Source organism: Herpailurus yagouaroundi, unplaced genomic scaffold (assembly GCF_014898765.1).
Source record: "Herpailurus yagouaroundi ecotype Mexico unplaced genomic scaffold, PumYag 186, whole genome shotgun sequence".
Lineage (NCBI taxonomy): Eukaryota > Metazoa > Chordata > Mammalia > Carnivora > Felidae > Herpailurus > Herpailurus yagouaroundi.
In genome coordinates, this window is record NW_024412417.1 from 39,956,855 (window position 1) to 39,978,273 (window position 21,419).

General features: G+C 37.4%; 1 protein-coding gene across 4 annotated transcripts in view; it reads left to right on the top strand.

Moving 5' to 3' along the window:
* Nucleotides 1-21,419, top strand: part of PHF20L1 (PHD finger protein 20 like 1) — an 89,283-nt gene that overhangs the window by 22,687 nt on the left and 45,177 nt on the right. For 2 of the 4 annotated variants that reach the window (XM_040494459.1, XM_040494458.1), the window contains exons 5-12: nt 1,479-1,567; nt 1,811-1,888; nt 6,921-7,128; nt 7,739-7,864; nt 13,710-13,792; nt 17,326-17,578; nt 19,695-19,883; nt 20,126-20,332. In XM_040494459.1, coding sequence (XP_040350393.1) covers nt 1,479-1,567; nt 1,811-1,888; nt 6,921-7,128; nt 7,739-7,864; nt 13,710-13,792; nt 17,326-17,578; nt 19,695-19,883; nt 20,126-20,332 — 1,233 coding nt within the window. Of the gene's footprint in view, nt 1-1,478; nt 1,568-1,810; nt 1,889-6,920; nt 7,129-7,738; nt 7,865-13,709; nt 15,870-17,325; nt 17,579-19,694; nt 19,884-20,125; nt 20,333-21,419 lie in introns of those variants that run through there. The other 2 variants (XM_040494460.1, XM_040494461.1) reach the window with 2 other exon arrangements.

Genomic DNA, 21,419 nt, shown 5'->3' on the forward strand with positions numbered 1-21,419 from the left:
TTATTTTGCGATTTCTGTATGTCCCACGTGACGGATGAGCCTGCCCGCCATATGCATTCTCTCCCCCCCCCGCCCCCGCCCCCGCCAAGGGAAGGCAAAGGCAAAGGCAAAGGCAAAGGCAAAGGCAAAGGAAGCCTTCAGGAGGCCTTCTGTTCACTGTAAGAGCTAAACAAAACCTGCAGTTACGAACGTTTACGTGTTTGTAATAAGTCTTAGAGAAGTTGAAGAGGAGGGGCGAATGTGTAAACCAGAGGGGACGGGGAAGTGTTCATGTCACGGGTGGGATTTGAAGAGCTGATCCTCAAAGAGTAGGCTGAGGGAGGAAAGGAGGAAGGCATCACAAGGGCGGCACCGGTGTGATCAGCAGCAGGGAGGGATGAGTGCCCGGCTGGGGTGGCGTGGAACCTGCTCTCATCTGGAAGGCGGTTCCTGCAGGAGGAGTTCAGGCCGTTGCAGGGTGGCGGTGGTCAGGTGTCAGGTGCACGTGGGGTTCGGTAGTCTCAACGCTTTCTCAGTGTCTTTACGTCCTGGTTACTCAGCTCATCAGTTTTTTTCAATGACTTGGGTTTAGAGCCTTATACGTGCAGCACTGTGAATTATGCTAATCACAGAAAATATGAAATGAAATGATGTTCACATTACAAAATTAAGGAAAATGTTTTGTAGATATATGTCTGGTTTGGTGCCAAGTTCAAAGCCAGTGATACCAATTATGACACTTACTGTTTTGACTTGTTTTGTAAAGGTCCAGTACATGTTTACTTAAAGGGGCTCTCAGCCATCATTTGTACAGGAAATGATAGAAAAACGTTGGAATTTCTTAAGTATAAAATCTACGTAATTTATGCTTTGTGGCAGTACTGACTTTTATTGACTTGAAAGCATGGACTCTGTGGCAAAACCTGAATATACCTTGTGGTTGTCATTAAGGCAGGGTGTTGAGTCCTGAAGGCAGGTTGACTTAGTGGGAAAGGCCTCGGGATGGGGGGTTGGTTACAGCTGTGCTGCTGTTCGGCTGACTGCTGTGGGTGCAGCGTTCAGCCTCCCTGGAAATCAGTGTTCTGATCGGCACAGGAACACTTTCATGTAGATGGTCTGTAAAGTATTTTCTGCTTAAAAGCCTGTGGATCTAATTCTTACTTACCAGTTCACTAATACGGTGAAAGGAATAATCTTTTCCTGAATAAATGATTTTTCCCCCATATCAGTTCTTTCTCTCTGTTACTTGGAAAGAAACTTCCAAAGAGAGCAAATGATAATTCTTATAGAAATATTATATATGTTTATAAGTAATGATCTTATTAGAAGGGAAGAGAAAATAAACTTCTCCAACTTCCTGCAGTTCTTAACGGGTGTGTGTGTGCAGTTACTGCGATCAGAGTGTGTTTCTTTCTGTTAGGGCGTTACTTGTTAGGTTTCAAGTGTTGCTATAAGATTCAGTTGTATTTTCTAATGATTCTGACTTGCTCCTGTTTTAGGAACATTCACAGTTCAGTTTTACGATGGAGTAATTCGTTGTTTAAAAAGAATGCACATTAAAGCCATGCCCGAGGATGCTAAGGGGCAGGTAAGAGAGTTCAGCATTCCTAGCTACCCAAAGGGATGTCTTCTTGAATGGTGACCAATCAAAAAAAAAAAAAGATACATATACATATATATATTAAAGGGAACTAATTGTAGGATTATGTGCTGATAGCCCCAAATAGCAGCAAGAAAAAGAAGCTTAGACTGTAAGATAAATTACACACTTGATTTTTGCTTCTTTGGCTTTAGACCTGCTAAAGTTATAGGTCACTAGTTTCTGTTCCAGGTGAAATCCCAGCATCCACTAAGCTGGTGTTGTCCTATCGACCCAGCTGGATCGTGGAACCAGTCTATGGGAAGTGAGGTAAGTGCCTTTTTTTAATTTTGTTTTGTTTTTCCTGGTATATAGTATCATTTAGAAAGTTAATTTTTAATATAAAATTTTATATTGAGTTTCTTATCTTCTTTCCTTTTATAAATCATAGTCATTCATCTTCTTTTAAAAGGCGCTTACCTGACACTCTGTAGGCTGCTTCAGGTAGGGCTCTGTGAGTCATAGGATGTAAGCAGTGTGTTAAAATGCCTTGTCACTGCTCAAAGCAAGAATGATGAACGGTAAGCATTGGAAGGAGAGTCTGGGATGAAGTGAAAACCATGATTCCATTGGTTGAGTATGTTTCCTGAAATACTGGAGAGAAAAGGTGCCACTAGAAATTTAAAATATTTTCTTTTATGTTCTGCTGTTATTTGGGATTTTCAGCACCTGGACCTACAATTAATTTTTAGAATTGAAAGTAACCTATGAAAGTGTCTAATATGGAAATACGCTTGTATTTGTTCCATACTGTGCAGTGAAAAATGTCATTCTGAAACGTGTTGAAATCATCTGGTCAGCTCCAGCCAAGTGTATACATTTAGTAATCTAGAAATGTGGATCACTGCAATAAAAAAAAAAAAAAAAAAAAAAAAAAAAAAAAAAAAATTCCTCCTATCTTCTGAGAAGTGTGATCGTTTTAAATCACCTGCTTTTTAAAAATTTAGTTTTGCAGTGATCAGCTGGCATTTCTTCCCCAGTTAATATGGAAATGCAGTTTAAAATGGAAATGCTTTTGACCGGGAAATTGCTTTGTGTCTTCCTACTTGTATGTATAAATAAAATGTTCCTTTAAGCATTCAGTGGTGTGATTTCTTGGTTACTGCATAGAAAGATTAAAACATCGGGAACTTAGTATGTGCCTGTTTAATTAAACAAAATTCTCTCTCTCTCTCTCTCTTTTTTTTTTTTTGTTTTTTTTTTTTGTTTTTTTTTTGCTTTAAGGCTATTCTTTATTATTCTGGTTATTCACATGTTTGTGAGATGGCACTAACTCTAAAACTTCATTTTTTTCCAACGTGAGATACTGAGCCAGTTTGGTTTGTGGTAAAATTACAAGTTATAAAAATTCATTGGATGTATTGGGTGTTTACTTTTAATAAGTAGTTACATTATGATGTGTGTGAACGTTAAAATCAATCCTGAATATAAACTATTGAAAGAACACGGGTAGCACTATATCCTTAATTTACATTTTTTCTTCATAATTTTTAATCACAAGCATGCTAAAAATATTTGTAGAATTGTTTTTTTATAAAACGCTCTTTTCAAAGTGTCTTTGTTTCCCAAAAAGTTTTGCCTTGTTTTCATGTAGGAAATAGACTAAGTCAGGTGTTGTGTGGGAAGTGCTGAGAGAATCCAACTTTGCATATATTTTCTAAATTTTTAGTACCTTGAGAATTCCTTTGTAAAGATATACAGTAAATTTATGAAACTAGCAAAGGATAAGTAGATGCGATATGGAAATACTCTTCTCTAAACTTCCTGTGGCTTTTTCTATCCTGTCTTGTCTTTTTGCAAGTGTGCTGATGTAAAGCTCACTAGTATTAAAGCTTTGCTCATAAGCTCCTGTACCATTTATGAAACTTTGTTCTGCATACATTATTTAATTGGGTTCCCATAGCAGATCCTTTGACATAGCTGTAACTGATACTTCTGTTTCACATCTGAGGAATTCAGAACTTAGGGAATTGAGTGACTGACCTAAAATTTCACTTAGGCATCATGTGCAGAGTAACTCTGAACTCCCATCTAGTTTCCAGCATGCTCCATATCTTGTGCTGCTCTGTTACCTACAGGGAACTTTGAAGCATATCATGAGTTCTAATTCGTGGAAGGATCACACCAATTATTAAAAGAAATTTTTTTTTTTTAACGTTTATCATCTTTGAGAGACAGAGAGAGACAGAGCATGAGCGGGGAAGGGGCAGAGAGAGGGAGACACAGAATCCGAAGCAGGCTCCAGGCTCCTGGCTCCTAGCTGTCAGAGCCCGACGCGGGGCTCGAACCCATGAACTGTGAGATCATGACCTGAGCCGAAGTCGGATGCTCAACCGACTGAGCCACCCAGGTGCCCCCACACCAGTTATTTTTAATAGTGAATCTTACCTATTTAAAAGTAGAAGGGGGGAGTGCCTGGCTGGTTCAGTCGGTTGAATGTCCGACTCTTGATTTTGGCTCAGGTCATGATCCCAGGGTTGTGGGATTGAGTCCTGTGTTGGGCTCTGTGTTGAATATGGAGCCTGCTTAGGATTCTCCCTTTCCCTCCCTCTGCCCTTCTCCCCAGCTCGCGCGTGCTCTCTTTAAAATAAAAAATATAGGGGCGCTTGGGTGGCTCAGTCGGTTAAGCGGCCGACTTTGGCTCAGGTCACGATCTCACACTCCGTGAGTTCGAGCCCCACGTCGGGCCCTGTGCTGACTGCTCAGGGCCTGGAGCCTGTTTCAGATTCCGTGTCTCCCTCTCTCTGACCCTCCCCCCGTTCATGCTCTGTCTCTCTCTCTCTCAAAAATAAATAAACGTTAAAAAAAAAAAATTTAAAATAAAAAATATAGATAAACCAAATAAATGACAAATAGAAGGGCAAAATAATGGGAGGATTCTTTAATGACACAATTGCATTGATTCCATGATTAACAAGTCACATGATCAGGAACTTTTAAAAAATATCGAATTGCACTTTTAAGAGATACAACACGAATCTCTCCCAGTTTGCTGTTCATTGGAAAGAGGAAAGAGCTGGAGTAGCATTTACTTCTGGCATTTTTCAGCATTTCTGTAACATTAACTTAAAATTTTTCCCACAACATGGAACCCAAAATTAAGCACTCTGCTCTTAATAAGACTGTACAGATCTCTGCTGAACTTAACACTTTGCTTGTCTGGTTGTACTTTTGTTTCTCTTTCTGCGTTGTTGATTACTGTCTGTTTGATTGGTGCTTTCTTTCTCTAGTACTGTAATGTCAGTCTCAGAGTTCAACCTAGACGTAGCACTTGGGCTCCCCAGACCACTTCCACCCCTTGTGCCTATTCGCACATATTCTGATCGTCATGACTTTGTCTAATGGTTTCCTTCTTGCTTGCGGTGCCCTTGGATGCCTTTCCTTCTGCCTTTTGCCTCAAAGATATCTGCTGTAGGGTTCAGCTCCTCTGTCATGTTCCCTGAAGCTTTCCACTAGCCTTTCTCTTACGTCACAATTAATCTTTTCTGTTTTGTTCTTCCGTGGTATTTTGTTTATTCCTCCACTGCCTCTCCTATCACACTGTCTTATAGTTCATTTTATTTGCCTTTCAATTCCTTACAGGTAGGACCAAAAAAACGTGGCTCTAAGTAAACATGGGGTTGGACAATATTGGTTTATCTGGTTTGTTTTGAGGTGTTTTTTGTTTTTGTTTTTTTGCCAACTAGAGACATAAATCTGTATTTTACACCTGTGTCTTAATTTGCTTTCTAATAAGACATGTACTGGGGACACAGTTTAAGTACTGAGGAAGATAGATGCTGGGCATTTTCCAGGGAGGAACAAAGATGTGGTGACTCCGGGGCTCATGCGTTTTAAGTCCTTTCGGGCAGCATCTTTTATAAATTGATGTCTCATGACTGCTTAGCGTGCTTCCTGGCACATGTAGCAAGGTGTTGAAGAGAACTTTGGTGAATGAATAGTTTGGTGCAATCATACGATATTTTTAGTTCATTTCAATCACGGGGGAGAGAAAGAAACACAGGTTCTCTTTGTTGGTTGTTTATTTTTAGTGGCTTATTGTCTTCACTATGTATTTTCAAGACTGAGCAACCGTCAGCCTCTATTGACTAATGATTGAGGTTTGTTAATATAACTTGTGAAGTAAATGTATTTGATGTTGAGAAGTAGTTTTTAGTTACTTGGACTAAAAATTTAGTGTATTACCCATTTTGGTTGAATTTGAGCTGGTCTCTTTGAAGCTTAGTGGCCTTAGAGGAAGATTAACTGTAGAAATACTACAAATACTTGTTGTAAGAAAATTTTCTCGGTTGTGAAAATTTAAATGTTAGCACCACGTTTCTTACATAGTTCCTTTTTTTTTTTTTTTAAGAGAGGCAACGAGCGAGCACGGGGGAGGGGCAGGATTGGGGGGAGAGAATCTCAAGTGGGCTCCACGCCCAGTGCAGAGCCTGATGTGGGGCTTGATCTCTTGACCCTGAGATCATGACCTGAGCTGAAATCAAGAGTCGGATGCTTAAGACTGAACCACCCAGGAGCCCCTCTGTATTTTTTACAATAAGCATTTTTAGTTTAGAAAAATTATGTAGCAGTTAACTTTAAATATAAACACAGGAAGAATAAATACTTGCATCGCAGAAGAGTGGTAATCAGCACAAATCCAGGAAGTCATAGAGTGAGGGAAATTAGTCTGGAGCCTGACCGTATGTATGTATGTAAGACACCTTGGTCAAATCACGCGGCTCTTTTTTTCTTTAGTAATATTAAGCTGTTGTGATACGTTGGTGTCCGAGCTGTCAAAGCTTTAAAAATTAATTAAATCATATCTTGAATTCTGTGAAATTATCCATACTTCTTCTTCCAAGAATAGTAATTTGTTCACTGGGAGTGCATTTCTTTTAACCTTTGCAGAATTGCAACATAAGCATTTTTCTCTCATTTCTTCTACGATTTGTTGTATTCAGAAAAGAAACACAGTTTACCATTTAAATCTAAAGTACTGAGACAGAATGTCATGTAGTGTTCCATATTTGTTAGAGGGTGTCCCTTTTATTTTAGATTTTATTCCTCTGAAAATAATAGCGAAGGAATATTTGTTATTGAATATTTACCTGTTTCATGAGGGGTTATATAATCCCACTAAGCCATTAGATCATTAAATTTGATAATTACCACGTTGATGATTTATCTTGTAAATGTAATTAATTCAATTTTTATATTTGTGCGAGAGTAGCTTTGAAAATGTGATACGTGTTTTTATTAGTGTAATTAAATTTTGATTAATTTTTTAATACTTTACGTGTTTTGTGTTTTTCCTTTGGAGGATTGGATAGCTTTAGTCAAAGCAGCTGCTGCAGCTGCAGCCAAGAATAAAACAGGGAACAAACCTCGCACCAGCGCTAACAGCAATAAAGACAAAGATGAGAGGAAATGGTTTAAAGTACCTTCAAAGAAGGAAGAGACTTCAACTTCTATAGCTTCATCAGAAGTTGAGAAGAAGGAAGATCTGCCCACATCTAGTGAAACATTTGGTACAAAATATGTTCTTACGTTCATTCCTATGGCAGGGTGAACTCTCATAGTGAGTAAGCCAGAACCCCTGGCTACCTGTGATTTGGGGGTGTGGTTAAATGATTGGGCTCCGCCCCCCCCCCCCCCAGCATAAATGGTTAACTTTTGTAGCGTGTAACAGAGCCAGAGATAACTGGTCTAACATGGGTACTGGATAATAGGTGCCCTCAGTATTCTTGAATAGAAATGGGTTCAGATCTTGACTTTTAAGTTCTTGTTAGTAGGCTTTGGAGTTTTTGTTTGTTTTGTGTGTGTGTGTGTGTGTGTTTTTTTTTTTTCTTTAACTTTTTAAATGCTTCTGCATGTGTTTTGGTATGTAATATGGGAAAAGCAGTAAGTCTTTTCTTCCTGCTTTTCTTTCCTAAAGAATAACTACTTGGTAGTTTTTTATTTCTAGTTTTTCAGTCTGGAGAAATTTGTGTTGTTTGAAGTTCTATGTCAAGCACTGGGTTAAAAAAAAAAAAACATAAGTGCAAAGCATTTTTACTATTTTGCTATTTAAAAAAAATATCATGTGTTTTAACTTTGGATTCTAGATAAACTCTCATATATGTATTCTATTAAAAGTAGGACTTCATGTAGAGAACGTTCCAAAGATGGTCTTTCCACAGCCAGAGAGCACATTATCAAACAAGAGGAAAAATAACCAAGGCAACTCATTTCAGGCAAAGAGAGCTCGACTTAACAAGATTACTGGTAAACTACAATGATTCTTTTGGTTTGGGGGGGAATGGAGGGGTTGATTTTAGGGTAGTTTGTTTTTAATAAAGCAAAATGTATCTTTTGTTTTAGTGTAACAAACTGCTTAACGAGGAAGACAGGTACTTTATGGTTCTTCAGAGTCAACATCCTTCAACGCTGTCAGCTTTTTCTATTGTGAAATGTGAAAACTGTCACCTATTTTCTGCCTACCTCACAGGGATGTTGTGAGGGTGGATAGTATCAAATGAGATAAAATTCCATAGTTTTTAAATCACCTTGGTGGCAGGAGTAGTTTCTATTAAGGCTCAGATCATCTGCTATTGTCAGCCTGGTGGGGTCACAGTCTCTGAGGTTCTAAATGTTACTACACAAACCTTCTTACTCTTGCCTGGGCTCATTAAAGATGGCAGCAAGTATGGCTGGAAAGATGGATGCTCCACTGAATTCAGGTCCTGAATCTGTTTTCCCAAAGTAAAAGTACTTCTAGAAGTTTCTTACACTTTTCATCTTCAGGTTGGTTCCTAGAATCTCATCTTGTTTCTCGATGCCTGCCTTAATCTAGGAAGTGTAGGGTGTTAGGACGCCGAGAACTCTGGCAGTCTTGGCGTGGTTAGTGGTCATGGGAAAAGCGTTGGAAGCAGGGTCAGTCATACCAGGGCCCCATCACTTGCAGGGCCTGTTCAGCCTAGCGATTCTAGCGATTCTTTACAAAGAAATTGTAAACATGTTTAATTTTTCTGAGTATATGTTAAAAGGAGAGTTAAGATACTTTTAATTATTCAATCGTATGTTCTTATTTTAAGGACAAAATGGTTTTTAGTGTCTTTGGCCTAATAAAGCTGTATAAACCTTTGTTGGCATTCTTTTAAATAATTTGAAGAAGCTTGGTTTCACTGTCAGATCGAAGAATACATGTCAATTAAACATTCTGACCATTTCCTGAAGAATAGAATCCCATTGAAAAGTGACTGCAGCTGAGGGTTCTTTAGAACCACTGTTTTATCGCAGTGTTCTTCTTAAGTGATTATGGTTGGTTTCAACAGGTGAGAATATTTAGTCTTTCCATTTGTTATTATTTTTGTGCCTTTTGCTGATAAAGGATATTTTGGCCCCAGGACAGGAAATACTTCAAATCAATTCACCCATTCCACCCTTTCCTTAGAAACTGTTAGCTTCGGAGAAAGCCAGGATGTCATCCGGGGATTGTGGTTCCGATGGCAGCTTGAGACTTCAGTTTGGCCCTAGCAGAATGGAAACTAGGGCTGCGTGCGCAGGGGGAAGAAGAGGAAAGCGCTTCCGGCTCCGGTGCTACCAAGACTAGAGCCACGCTCCCGCAGGGGCCAAGACCAGGGGCCAAGCCCGAGGGAGATGGACACGACCCTGACGCTGACGCTGACGCTGACGCTGACTCACTCGGTGTGCCTGCCAGCTTACCAGCCTCGAGGGTTTTCCTGCAGTCTGGATAACCTGCTTTTAGTTTCGGGCAGTGTATTCTTACATGTGCCTTACTGAGAAGTTCAAGCCCGGCATTTAAAGAAATAAAAGAAGAAAATAGCTCAGTCCACAACAATGTGTTATTTACATGTGGCCTTGAAAAGACAATAGTGGGGAAAAAATCATTTTACCTTGGGTCTCAAGGAAGTTCTAATATTGGTTGCTTAGTAACACCAGGTGGAGGGACTTTGTCCTTACTTCCCCTTGGGAATCTCGAAAGAACAAGTGATAGTTTGGCAGCAGTAGAAAAGAGTAAGATTTCACGGATGTGAAGCCATCATGGTTTTTTTCCTTTACTTTGAAAATTTGAATGTATGGTAATCCTTTTAATAGTTCATCTGTTTCTCTTTTCATGTTGCAATTATATCCTGCAAAAAGACAATAGATCTTATAAGACTATTTTCAACAGTTGAAACTCAGGCTTGCCTCTGTGTAGTACATTTCATTTGCAGACCATACAAAGAGATGAGAACAATACAAGATAGTGATTTTGTTACGGAGTTTTGGTGTGTTTTAAATTTATGAAGCTCACTTCACACGTGTCTGTCTGCCCCTTTGCTACTGAGAGGAATAGGGCTGTGATCATGGCAGCATCTTAGCTGCTCTGATGTGTTTCCCCCCATTCCACATTTTTATTTTTGAAATCTTTCTACTAGCTGGAAATAAGCAGATCAGCCACTGGATAAATTTAATTCCCGTCTTCACTCTTTCTGTTCACTTCCCGATGGTCACACGCTATAGAGATTCTAAACGTGAATTCTGTTTAGGGGATGGTACAGGATGGCTTTTTTTGAAGTTTCCAAATAAGTACATACTGAAACGGTAGTGGCACAGTGTATAGATGTCCTTCCAGAGACTTGTTTTTCATTACGTGATATACCTTATTGATAGTTAATATACTTTATGCATACTGATTTCGAATTGACGATTTTACGGAGCGAGTCAAGAGCCCATGCTTTGGGACAAAGTTGCAAGCAGACTGACTGCAAGCAAATTTGAGTAGATTTTAAAATACAGATTGACAAGGGAGCGAAAGAAGAGACATCAGCAATTGGCACATGGTCTGATTCTACAACTGGTAGGAGTTCCTAGAATTTCAGCCAGCTGAAAGTTTGTGCAGCTTAAGGAACTTTACAAATAATTTGAAAAAACCCAGAGGTTGGAACGGGCCCGTACATGTTACTGATAATAATGTCAAGAATATTCGATTCTGTTTCCCACAGCAAGAATGTTGTGTTTGAATCCTCTGTCTGAATTCCCTGTGTTGGAATCCCTGGTTGAAAAGGAGAGCACAGATTTAACGACTTCCTTTGTCCTTCCTGCCATTTGCCATCCCAGGGTTCTCTGGCCTCTGTTCTGTGCATTCCTATTTAGCAGAGGCAGACAACTGTGATATTGCAGCCGAAGTACAGTATTGAGAAATTGCAACTTTGTGGGTGGGACTTAGGACTGTTTGGTATTCTACTTGTATCTGATATTTGCGTAACATCTTGCAGCTGAATAATGCATTCTGTTAAGATCGTTACAGATATGTTCTTCTGGAGATGGACCTGTTTAGTGATATATAATCAATAAGCATTTTTTCAAAGAAGTAAAACTAACTTCATTTGTATCTCTTTCCTTTCACTTAATTCTTCTCATTTTCTAAGGATATTGCATTTTTACCCAGAATATTCACAGGCCAGGAAAAACAGATTTTCGACAGCCTCTTAAGGCAGCAGTAATCAGAGACCTTTCAGAGACTTTTATTTTTGTCCTCTTGTTTGTATCTGGTACCTCTTTTGTAAGATAGCATGTATACAAAGTGTGAAAAGCTTTTTCTCGATCATATTTGAGGCATTTGAATTCACTGAATTCCAAGTATTGCAATTTTCTAATCTAATTTTGAGTAGTTTTTATTAAATGCGCCATTACTTTTTATAAGAACATTACAAAGCTTTATTTTTCCATCACAAACCATTAGGTGGGAGTTGCTTTTATTAATTGGGTCTATAATATTCTAATTTAAATTTGCAAATATGTCTCAATTAGTTTCTTTTAAAACTTGTAGTACCTTATTTTTGTAATTTGAGATCTCTTCCATGTATTGATGAGATTTAAAAAAATATTTCTACCACCTCTATGAAAGGAAACAAAATATAAGATACATTTAATAGATTGAATAGCCAAATATTTGTCCTGTTTGAGTAAACATTTGAAGTGGAAACTCTACTCATTTCCCTGCAAAAGGACTTGGTTCCCTAATTATTTTTCTTTTTATTTCAGTAGTATTGATTCTCAAAAATATTAGCTAGAGAAGAAAAACCTAATGAACGTGGTTTTAAATGTTAAGGAAATACACCATGCTACATCTGTCTCAGTCATCTAAAACTATGTTCAGATATGATATTAATATAATCAGGATTGAATCTATGGTTTGTAAGATTTTGATAAAATTATTTCTATATTGGCTTTCCCCCCACCCCCGTTTAAATCTACATTTAATATCGTGTGAGCAAACTATATAGTTACCTCAGACTGGACCAAATACATTTTTAATATCAGTCACTGATCTGTCAGAAGTCAAAATCATTGTGTAAAACAATAGAAATGGAAAGCCCCTTTTCTATTTTAAATTACAATTCTGGGTGCTGGATATTCAACTTTCTAGAAAAGGAAAGGTGCTTTTGGCCTAATTTAACACTTGCCTGTAGTACTGCTTTAAGGATACGTCTTTAATATTTGAATTCCTACTTAGATCACTTAGCATCTTCAAGATAGTTACCTGAAAAAGCCAAGAGATGTTGCCACGTGGATAGCTCAATGTTATGTGGCATCTGGGGGCACTTTTTCCCCCTCCTATTAACTACACTGTATGGACCGCTTCAGGAGTCTAGGTGGTATAATTGCTGCAGTAAGTTAACTGTTACGTTGCTGATTGTTAAACAGGCTTCCTTTGAAGCAGAGGTTTTGTGTAGCCAACTTTGTTTAAAATTTTTTTTTTTTTTTAACATTTATTCATTTTTGAGATTGAGAGAGGCAGAGCATGAGCAGGGGAGGGCAGAGAGAGAGACACAGAATCTGAAGCAGGCTCCAGGCTCTGAGCTGTCAGCACAAGAGCCCAACGCAGGGCTCGAACTCACAGACTGTGAGATCATGACCTGAGCTGAAGTCGGACACTCAACTGACTGAGCCAGCCAGGTGCCCCTTGTGTAGCCAACTTTGTAATTGGTAGAAATGATTTTTGGGGCCCTTTTATGTGCCCAGTGGTCATAAGCAAAGACATACTTGTATTATACAAGCGTTATAAACTTGGCTATATTGACAGTGCTCGTCAGGTGCTTAGTAAAGAATCTTGAGCAAGTAAATGCCTTTGTTTGTTTGTTTATTTAAAAAAATTTTTTTACATTTATTTATTTTTGATAGAGACAGCACAAGTCGGGGAGGGGCAGAGAGAGAAGGAGACAGAATTTGAAGCAGGCTCCAGGCTCCGAGCTGTCAGCACAGAGCCCGACGTGGGACTCGAACCCACGAATGCAACATCCTGACCTGAGTCAAAGTCGGATGCTTAACTGTCTGAGCCACCCAGGCGCCCCTAACTGCCTTTAATTTAGAAATTAAGACAGAGTTTTATTGTCTTATAACGTTGATTTATATTCTCTAGGTAAAATATTCTGTCCTCGAAAATTGAGAATTAGTGATACACATTGGAGAAAACTGGAATTCCTAAATTATTTCATAGTTTATAGAATGAGGCTCTATAATATTAAGTTGAATGTAGGAAGGACCTGCACTTTTTCCCCCATTAACAGAACAGATCCATCAGTGTTTTTGGCACTTTTGCAAGAAGATAAGGTACAGCAGGGTATAGGGATGAACCCATAAAGCTTTGGTCAAAGGATCCATGTGGAAATAAAAATTGGGAGTCGTTGTTTAGCTAATAATATAACAACAACAAAGTCTTCTAGATGTTTGGAAGGATTTCTCAGATCTTGATGTTAACTCTGTATTTCAGTTGTATAGACAAAGCCCATGTTATGAGTATTAGTTAATCTAACCAATCTTCGGTTTCTAGACATTAAGTCGTAGAATTAAAATGTGTATGCGTATGTTTTTTTTAAGGATATCTTTAGGAGTAATTCTTTTTTTTTTTTTACAGAGAACTGATTGTGTAAAAAACTCAAGTTCTGATTCAGTCCCTTGAGTCATTATAAAGGGTGTTCATGTTTTTGACAAGTAAACTTTATATTAAATCCTCTATATTAAAAAGGATGGGGGATTTCAACTGCTAACATTTGGGGGAAGTTGATTATATCAGAAGCCAGTATTTTTTCTAATAAGCAATTTCTGTACAATTTTTCTCAAGGTTTGTTGGCATCCAAAGCTGTTGGGGTGGATGGTGCTGAAAAAAAGGAAGACTTCAATGAAACGGCTCCAATGCTGGAGCAGGTATGAAATGGTAGCATTTGATTTTTTTCAAGGTTCCCAACTGGAATGATCACGGAGCTATAGTATCCACGTAATTGAAATTGCCCTTTTGATTGGATATGGGAATAGGAAGCTAATTAATTGATGATATATTTTTAACTCTGCCTTCTCCGAGGTACGCAGATAAACTACAGACTTTGCTAGTGTTTGTTTTCGGTAGACTGGCATTAAAGCCTTTATCTCCAACATTTGAAGGCCTGGAGACAGGCATCCCAGGGTATAAGCTTCCAGCTGGATCACCTTTAACTAGCTTACAAAAAGACCCTTACACAAATACTTTTCATTTGTGAGTTAAAACAGGGTTTTTGACATCTAATAAAGCTTCTTTTGTAAGAAGTTTCTTTTATATTGTAACAATTGGTGTTGTTAGACTGACTATGTGTTTTATGAATTGATCAATGAGCCATACATTTTTGCTAGGATGTATATTTTAATAACTACAAAAAAAAGAATTTTAAAAAACTATTAAGGGTCTGTCTTTAAACCACCTAATAGAGGAATTTAAAAGTGAAGGTTGCAGTTGCTAGATTTTGCCTTGGCTACCTTCAGATTCCCACAGTACCTGTACATAATGAACTGTGCATGCTTTTACATTCTCTAAGGGCTTAACTTCTTGGGCACTGTAAGACTATAAGAACACAGTAATAGCCATAACTGGATTTCCTTGGTTCTCCTGTTTTAAAATCTGAGCCTTAATGTAGTTTTAATATATCCTTTTTGTATTAATTTAATTTTCTTTATTAGTAGCCTAATAAAGAAGACTTTAAAATGAGTATCTTCTGCTCTTCTCTCTATGCGTTTTAAAAAATAGTCCAAATTTAATTGATATTGTATTGAGTTTTTCAGGGTTATTTTAGGCCTGATTTGATAACAGTGCATTGTTTTGGTGCCTCCATTAATGTTGTATGAAATCAATGGTCTTTTAAATTGATTAATATGTCAGCGAATCATACCTTCTGATTTTCTGTGATCATCAAGCGGTTAAGTCTCTGCCGTTATTGTCAGTATATCAACCAAATTTTAAGTGATTTTTTTTTTTACTGTGTATTACTATATTCAACGTCCCATATATAACAATATTTTGTATTTTCACCACTGTTTATGGTATTCTCAGAATGCAATAAATCAGGGACTTGGTAATAAAATGTTTCTGGAAAATTCATTACAATGTCAATCTTTCATGATGCACAATCCTGCTGCGGTGAATGTGATTGTGAAGATTACTTCTTCTATGTGGAAATTAGTGGCGAGGGCAGGGCTCATTTCAGAGAGAAGTACAGAAAACAGCATTCGGAAATTGAGTTTATAAAAAAAAGAAAGACAAATTGAGTAACTCGGCTGTTTGTTTGCATCATTAAGGCATTTTGAGAGTCCTTGCCAGTTTTGTAACAAAGAGACCAACAGTCATTACTGAAAACTTTGTAAATTATTTTAGATTTTTAAGGAACATGATGCTGTTCCCTCATTTTTTGTCATTCAGATTGATATCATTGTGAAAATGTTTTGTAACCCAACAATTTTTATGCTGTTCGCCCTGCTTCAAAGTTAAAAAGCCGAGTTATAAAACTCTTAATTACAAGTGCTGGTATGAACGATAGACTTAAAGGAGAGGCATCGATTGTCACTAACCTCTGTTGTCTTAATGAGTAAAATCATGAATGTCACTCATGACATAGATTTATAACAGGCCTATAGCCAGAACTTACTGTGCTAATGGATTTTCTTTATTGACACTTAAAAAAAAAATCAAACTGTGGTCTTGAACCCCAATTCTCAGATATTAATTATAGATTATTTAATTGTATTAGGGAATTGTCATGTTATATTTACTTTTGGATAAAACCTGCATTAGATGCATAATTCAGTAAGTTTTTAAAAATGTTAATTTGTCCTTGTTTAGAAGTTAAGCACCTTATCAAGATACTAATTTCAGTTTTCAATCTTGTTTCATAACTTTGTAACTTGAGAGTAATGGATGCTGTAGTGATGTCTCTCACATATGTGAAGATGAACAATAAAATTGTTTATTTACAAGTAATGGCTCTAATTACTTTTCTGGCAACACCTTTTATGATAAGTTTAGGACTCCTTTCCATTTATGGAGTACTTTTTCAAACGATTAATCTGCACTTGTACACACGCATGATGAGTAAGTTCAAGACTAGAGATGATGACAACCGATTGAAGGGGATACTTGCCACCAGCCCTTTCTGTGGCGCGTCCAGCATGCCACCTGCAGAGCATCGCGAGGTGCTCTATCTACTTGGCACCAACTGTGCATCAGACTTGGAGCACCTTGTCCGTTAGCGGGAGCAGAAAGCTGTTTGGTCCCCAGACGATGCTCTTTCATGTTCCAGAGAACCACAGACTGCTGACCTGATGGTCATCCCTCATAAAAGATAAGGAAGTAAAAAGGTTTCCTGGGGACAAGCATGCTGTTCATAGCGTTAGCAATTTAATTCTGTAGAGAGGCCTATCTTAGCATAGATTATTTTTTAAAAGGGTATCTCCTATTTTGTTCTCAGATCCGTGTATCAGAAAGAGATACAGCCCAGGCATTCCAACACCATAGATTGTAAATCCATCCAATGTGGCTATTCTCTGTTGTCTTTGGACACATTCACATAAATTTCTATATAATAGGGAGGAAATTATACTGCCAAATGAACCAAGATATCCTTTACGAAAGAACTGACAAAGTTCTAATTTTTTTTTAAAAGTATCAGTTGGCAGGAGGAAGGTAAAAATTCTCATCTAAGAATGCGACGTATTTTGTTTTTAAATCCAATGTTTTTAACTTACACTTGGTTTTACTCCTTGGTTTTTTTTGTTGTTGTTGTTGTTGCTTGTTTTGTATTGTTTTTTAGTCTTTTAACTCTGTACTGCTGGTGGCTTTGATTTCATGACGCACTATGCTTATGAAACTCTAGCTTTCAGCACTAAAATGAGTTAAAGATAATGTTTCGTTAATTTGGTCATTGTTTTCCTGTTGAGATCTTTCTTTAAAGGGAAGCTGTCTACTTAGACTTCTGCAGCCAACTTGATAAAGGAAATTGTTTTTTAACAAAACATCTAAAAGTCAGAAGCTTAAATGTATTCAATTAAACGCATCTGAACAGTGGAAATGCTGTTTATTTACCTGTTATCGACGTAGTTGGTAATTAAGTTTCAAAAGAGGTGTATTTCAGTCTAATACCGTGCAAATATTTGTCCGTCAAGCTGTCATTTTATATTCCGAAAATATGATGAATAATACAGTTTTTTAAAAAAACCAAATGTAGACCAAAAGCCGACAGCATCCCTTTAAAGATAGCCTATTCAACTTTTAGTTAATAATTTGTGGGGTTCTTTTTGGTTTTTCATTTGTAATAGAAATGTTACATGTTGCTTAACAATGTTTTTGGATACTAAAGTTGCTTAACAATCAAAATAGAATACAAGAACAAAAATGAAGAAACCAAAATAAAAATATCAATTTTTTATTATTTATTCAGGCGATTTCACCTAAACCTCAAAGTCAGAAAAAAAATGAAGCTGACATTAGCAGTTCTGCCAACACTCAGAAACCTGCACTGTTATCCTCAACTTTGTCTTCAGGGAAGGCTCGCAGCAAGAAATGCAAACATGAATCTGGAGATTCTTCTGGGTGTATAAAACCCCCTAAATCACCACTTTCCCCAGAATTAATACAAGTCGAGGATTTGACGCTTGTATCTCAGCTTTCTTCTTCAGTGATAAATAAAACTAGTGAGCACAGATTTTTAAAAAATAGTTACTTATCCTATAAGATACATTAAAAACAGTTTGATTGTAGTTATATTGTATTTTTATGAAGTTGCTTTTTAAAAATTCAGACTTAAGTGGATCTGACAGGGAAGGCTTAAAACTATTTTCAGGGGCAAAAACCATATACATTTCTGACTGATTGACTGTACAGAGACTGTACATTTCATGGCGCCAATTCTGTAGTTTGACTCTCCTCGATTAATAGTAATCCGAGCACAATGAGAGGCCTGATTCATTACAAAAAACCAAACCAAAACAAGGAGCTAGGAAGAGACTCACACTGAATGTTTTTCCTCAACTCCTAAGACTGTTCTCATGGGTAGATTTAGCTCTTGTTCCCAGTTGTCTGTAGCCCCCCGCGATAGGTTTTATTCATTCTTGTTCTGGGATTTGGAGTTCAGACTTCCGTGTATTCTTACTGAGGAAGGGAGAAGAACGCTTCCTTCATCTTATTTTTAAAGATTTTACTGTTTCAGTACCACTGATCTTTCAAGAGTTAACTTAGTCTTTTTAAAAATAGCCTTCCAACGTGGGTCTGGATATATAAACGGAGATTTGTATGGACCCTCTGCTTCTCCGGTTAGTTCCGTATTCTCAGTTAGAGACGGTTTGAAAAGCTGTGACCTGGGAAGTCGCTGGATAAAAGATACTTCCCTTCGGCAGTTCGCACAAGCGAACTAGTATCCTGATTCATAAGTGAAGACACATGTTCTTAGGAACTCTTCCATATCATGTTTTCTACAACAATTAAAAATGTTGGCATCGAGGAGACTTTCATCAGCCAAATATAGTCTCTTTCTCCCAATTCAGTTGCCATATTTTCTACCAAACTGTATTTTTGAATTTTTGAGCAGGCGTTGGTATTTTTTTTTTGTTTTGTTTTGTTTTGGTTTTGTTCTTTTTAATAAATGGGTAGGGGGAATGGGAACAGAAAAACTCAGTCGTTTCCTCGTAAGCTTCATTTCATTTTGGCATTTACCACGAAATAACATAATGCTGTTAGTAGTCACCACAATGTCACGTGACATTGATAAGTATTTTATTTTGAAATGGTTTTATATTTTGGTATTAATAGCCACAATGTTACAGCAATTGAATTTTATTCTTTCATTCTTTTTTCAATTATCACCATGTCTTTTTTTTTATTTTGATTTTTGTAATATGATTTTTAAGTACCCAAAGCATCAACCACTCTTATTCCTCCTTCTCAGTCAACATGAGTATATTGGCCTGTGTAATCCTGTCTGTTCTAAATTCTTCAACATGTTTACATGCCCCGTAGAAAGAAGAAAACTAAAGGTTAAAAAAAAAAAAACCCACAGATTTCCAAACTTTTGTGTTACCTAGCTAGAAGATGCTTAATTGACCCACCAAATTAGTTATTTAAAAAGATAAAAATGAGGGCAAGAATGAACAGTGTTACATCTTAAAGTCCTCATTATTTGCCTATAATAAGTACTTAACGTTGTTTGTGTTCAATTTTTTTTAATGAATCAGGCCCAAAATGTTTATAAAAATCCATTTGTGGGAACGAGGGTGGGATAAACTTAATGTACGTTAGTTTTATTTTGGCAAGTAAAGCACTGACTCTACAATGCATGTCAGATTTTTGTCACCTATGCCCCCTGCCTTTTTGTCCCTTAGAGTTTCTAGATTTGTAATATAGCTAAAGAGATCTATCTATCTATCTATCTATCTATCTATATATATATATTTAATTTTTTTTAAAATCTCAGCTATACAGACTATTTTCCCAAAGGAAGAATGGCAACTAACACCATGATCTACAATTAGAGAATTAACTGTAGACCGTCACTTGGGAAACTACCTGAAATCCATGTTCCATGTTATTTTCTTTTGGTTCTAGTAGGCCTTAGACCTTAGAAGTTTTGATTAGCTTTTTGTGAATGAGGGCACAGTTTTTGCCTTTGATTACTTTTGGAACATGCTGTTCCTTGTGGATACCTAACACCATCAGAGGGCAGAATTTGAATCATTTTTCCCATTTATCTCCTTAAATATTATAAGATGATCCTGGCATGTATCTGCTTCGTGAACATTGAAGATCTTTTTCTAGGTTCTCCACAGCCTGTGAACCCCCCTAGACCTTTCAAGCATAGTGAGCGGAGAAGAAGATCTCAGCGCTTAGCCACCTTGCCCATGCCTGATGATTCCATAGAAAAGGTTTCTCCTCCCTCTCCAGCCACTGATGCGAGCATGTTCTCCATCAGTTCTCAGAATCAGCAAGAGTCTTCAGTACCAGAGGGTAATGTATATTGATTTCGTATAGAACCAAACATGAAAGAGATAAAGATTATTAAAATATTAAGAAGTTACTACTTTTTCCTTCTTCCATCTTTTAGACTTAAAAGCACTTTGTTTACAAATATTTATTGAGTGCCCTTAGGTCAGGCGAGATTTGACGCAGATAACGTTTTACTCCACATTGATACTTACCGAGCCCGTCGACCTCTGTTAATATTCTGTTACATCCTTTATCTTGTGTAGTGCCCGATGTTGCACATTTGCCACTCCAGAAGCTGGGACCCTGTCTCCCTCTTGACTTAAGTCGTGCCTCAGAAGTTTCGGCACCGCCCGCCCCAGAGCCCGTTTGTCCTCATGAATGTCCCAGGCCAGAAAAGGAAGACACACAGATGCTTACGAATCCCTCTTCCAGAGCGATAGCTGATGGAAAAGGAGCTCCAACAGCATCAGGTAAAAAAAAAAATAATAATAAAAATAAAGATTCATTTTATAAGGAGGTAGGCTTGCACTTAGAGGGCATAGACGCTCTGATGTTTGCTTCCATGACTTTAACATGTAATTCCTCTTCATAGATGCTCTTATGTAACGTCTACGGGAGAGAGGGTTTCACTTTAAAGTTCTTTTGTGCAATCATTTACCATCAGCCTCCCTGGACTGACTTCCTGTTTTGTCATTTTAATCTACTTCCTTCTCCTTGCTTCTTTCTTATATCCTGTTTTTGTTTTTAATTAAAAATAGGAATTGTTAGAGGTGACTGTAATGACATAAGTTCTTGGGTTTGAAGCCAGAAAATACCTAATGGGATCAGTATTCAGGTTTAAGGGTTTGAATAGAATTTAGTATTTAAGAAACACGTGGCTTAAATTTAACTGTATACCTTAAATATAACCCCCTATTTGCAGGCACACTCTCCGTAATTTAAATGTCCTTTGTTACGAAGTCATCTGGGGAGCCTAATGTGCAAAAGCAGCCAGTAACACATTTTGGGGACAGTTTTATGATTCTGTAACCTATGATATGGTTACATTATTTTATTTGGAAGTCTTACAAGATTTTAACCTCAACCAAAGAGTATATATGATTTTAAAAAGGTGAATACTAACTTCATATGTTCTTCTAGTAAATTACTAATTTGGAGATAGAGGGATGAAGGAAGTCGGAATTGAGCCAGTTCAGAGCTGGAGAAAAATGTAAGACTGTTTCTTGATCTGCAGCCCAGAGCATGAGGGCTGATTGTTTTAATAGCACCCACCCTGGAGTCACTTTATCTACCAACTCATCAGATGAAGCAGAAAATAGAGCTTGCTCTTTCCTGGTGGTGGCGCGTATGAAAATAAAATGATTGAAGTAACTTACCTTTTAGATTACTGCCTTTACCTTCTTTCAAAGTAAAAATGTAATATTAAATACACAGTTTTCTGCAGTTTGATTTTATCAATAAAGATTGAAGTCATTTTGTTTCTGTATTTTGTTTAAAAATTCCAGTGCCAAATGTGAAGATTTATAGGTTTTGAAACATCTGTCATTTCCCAAGTCC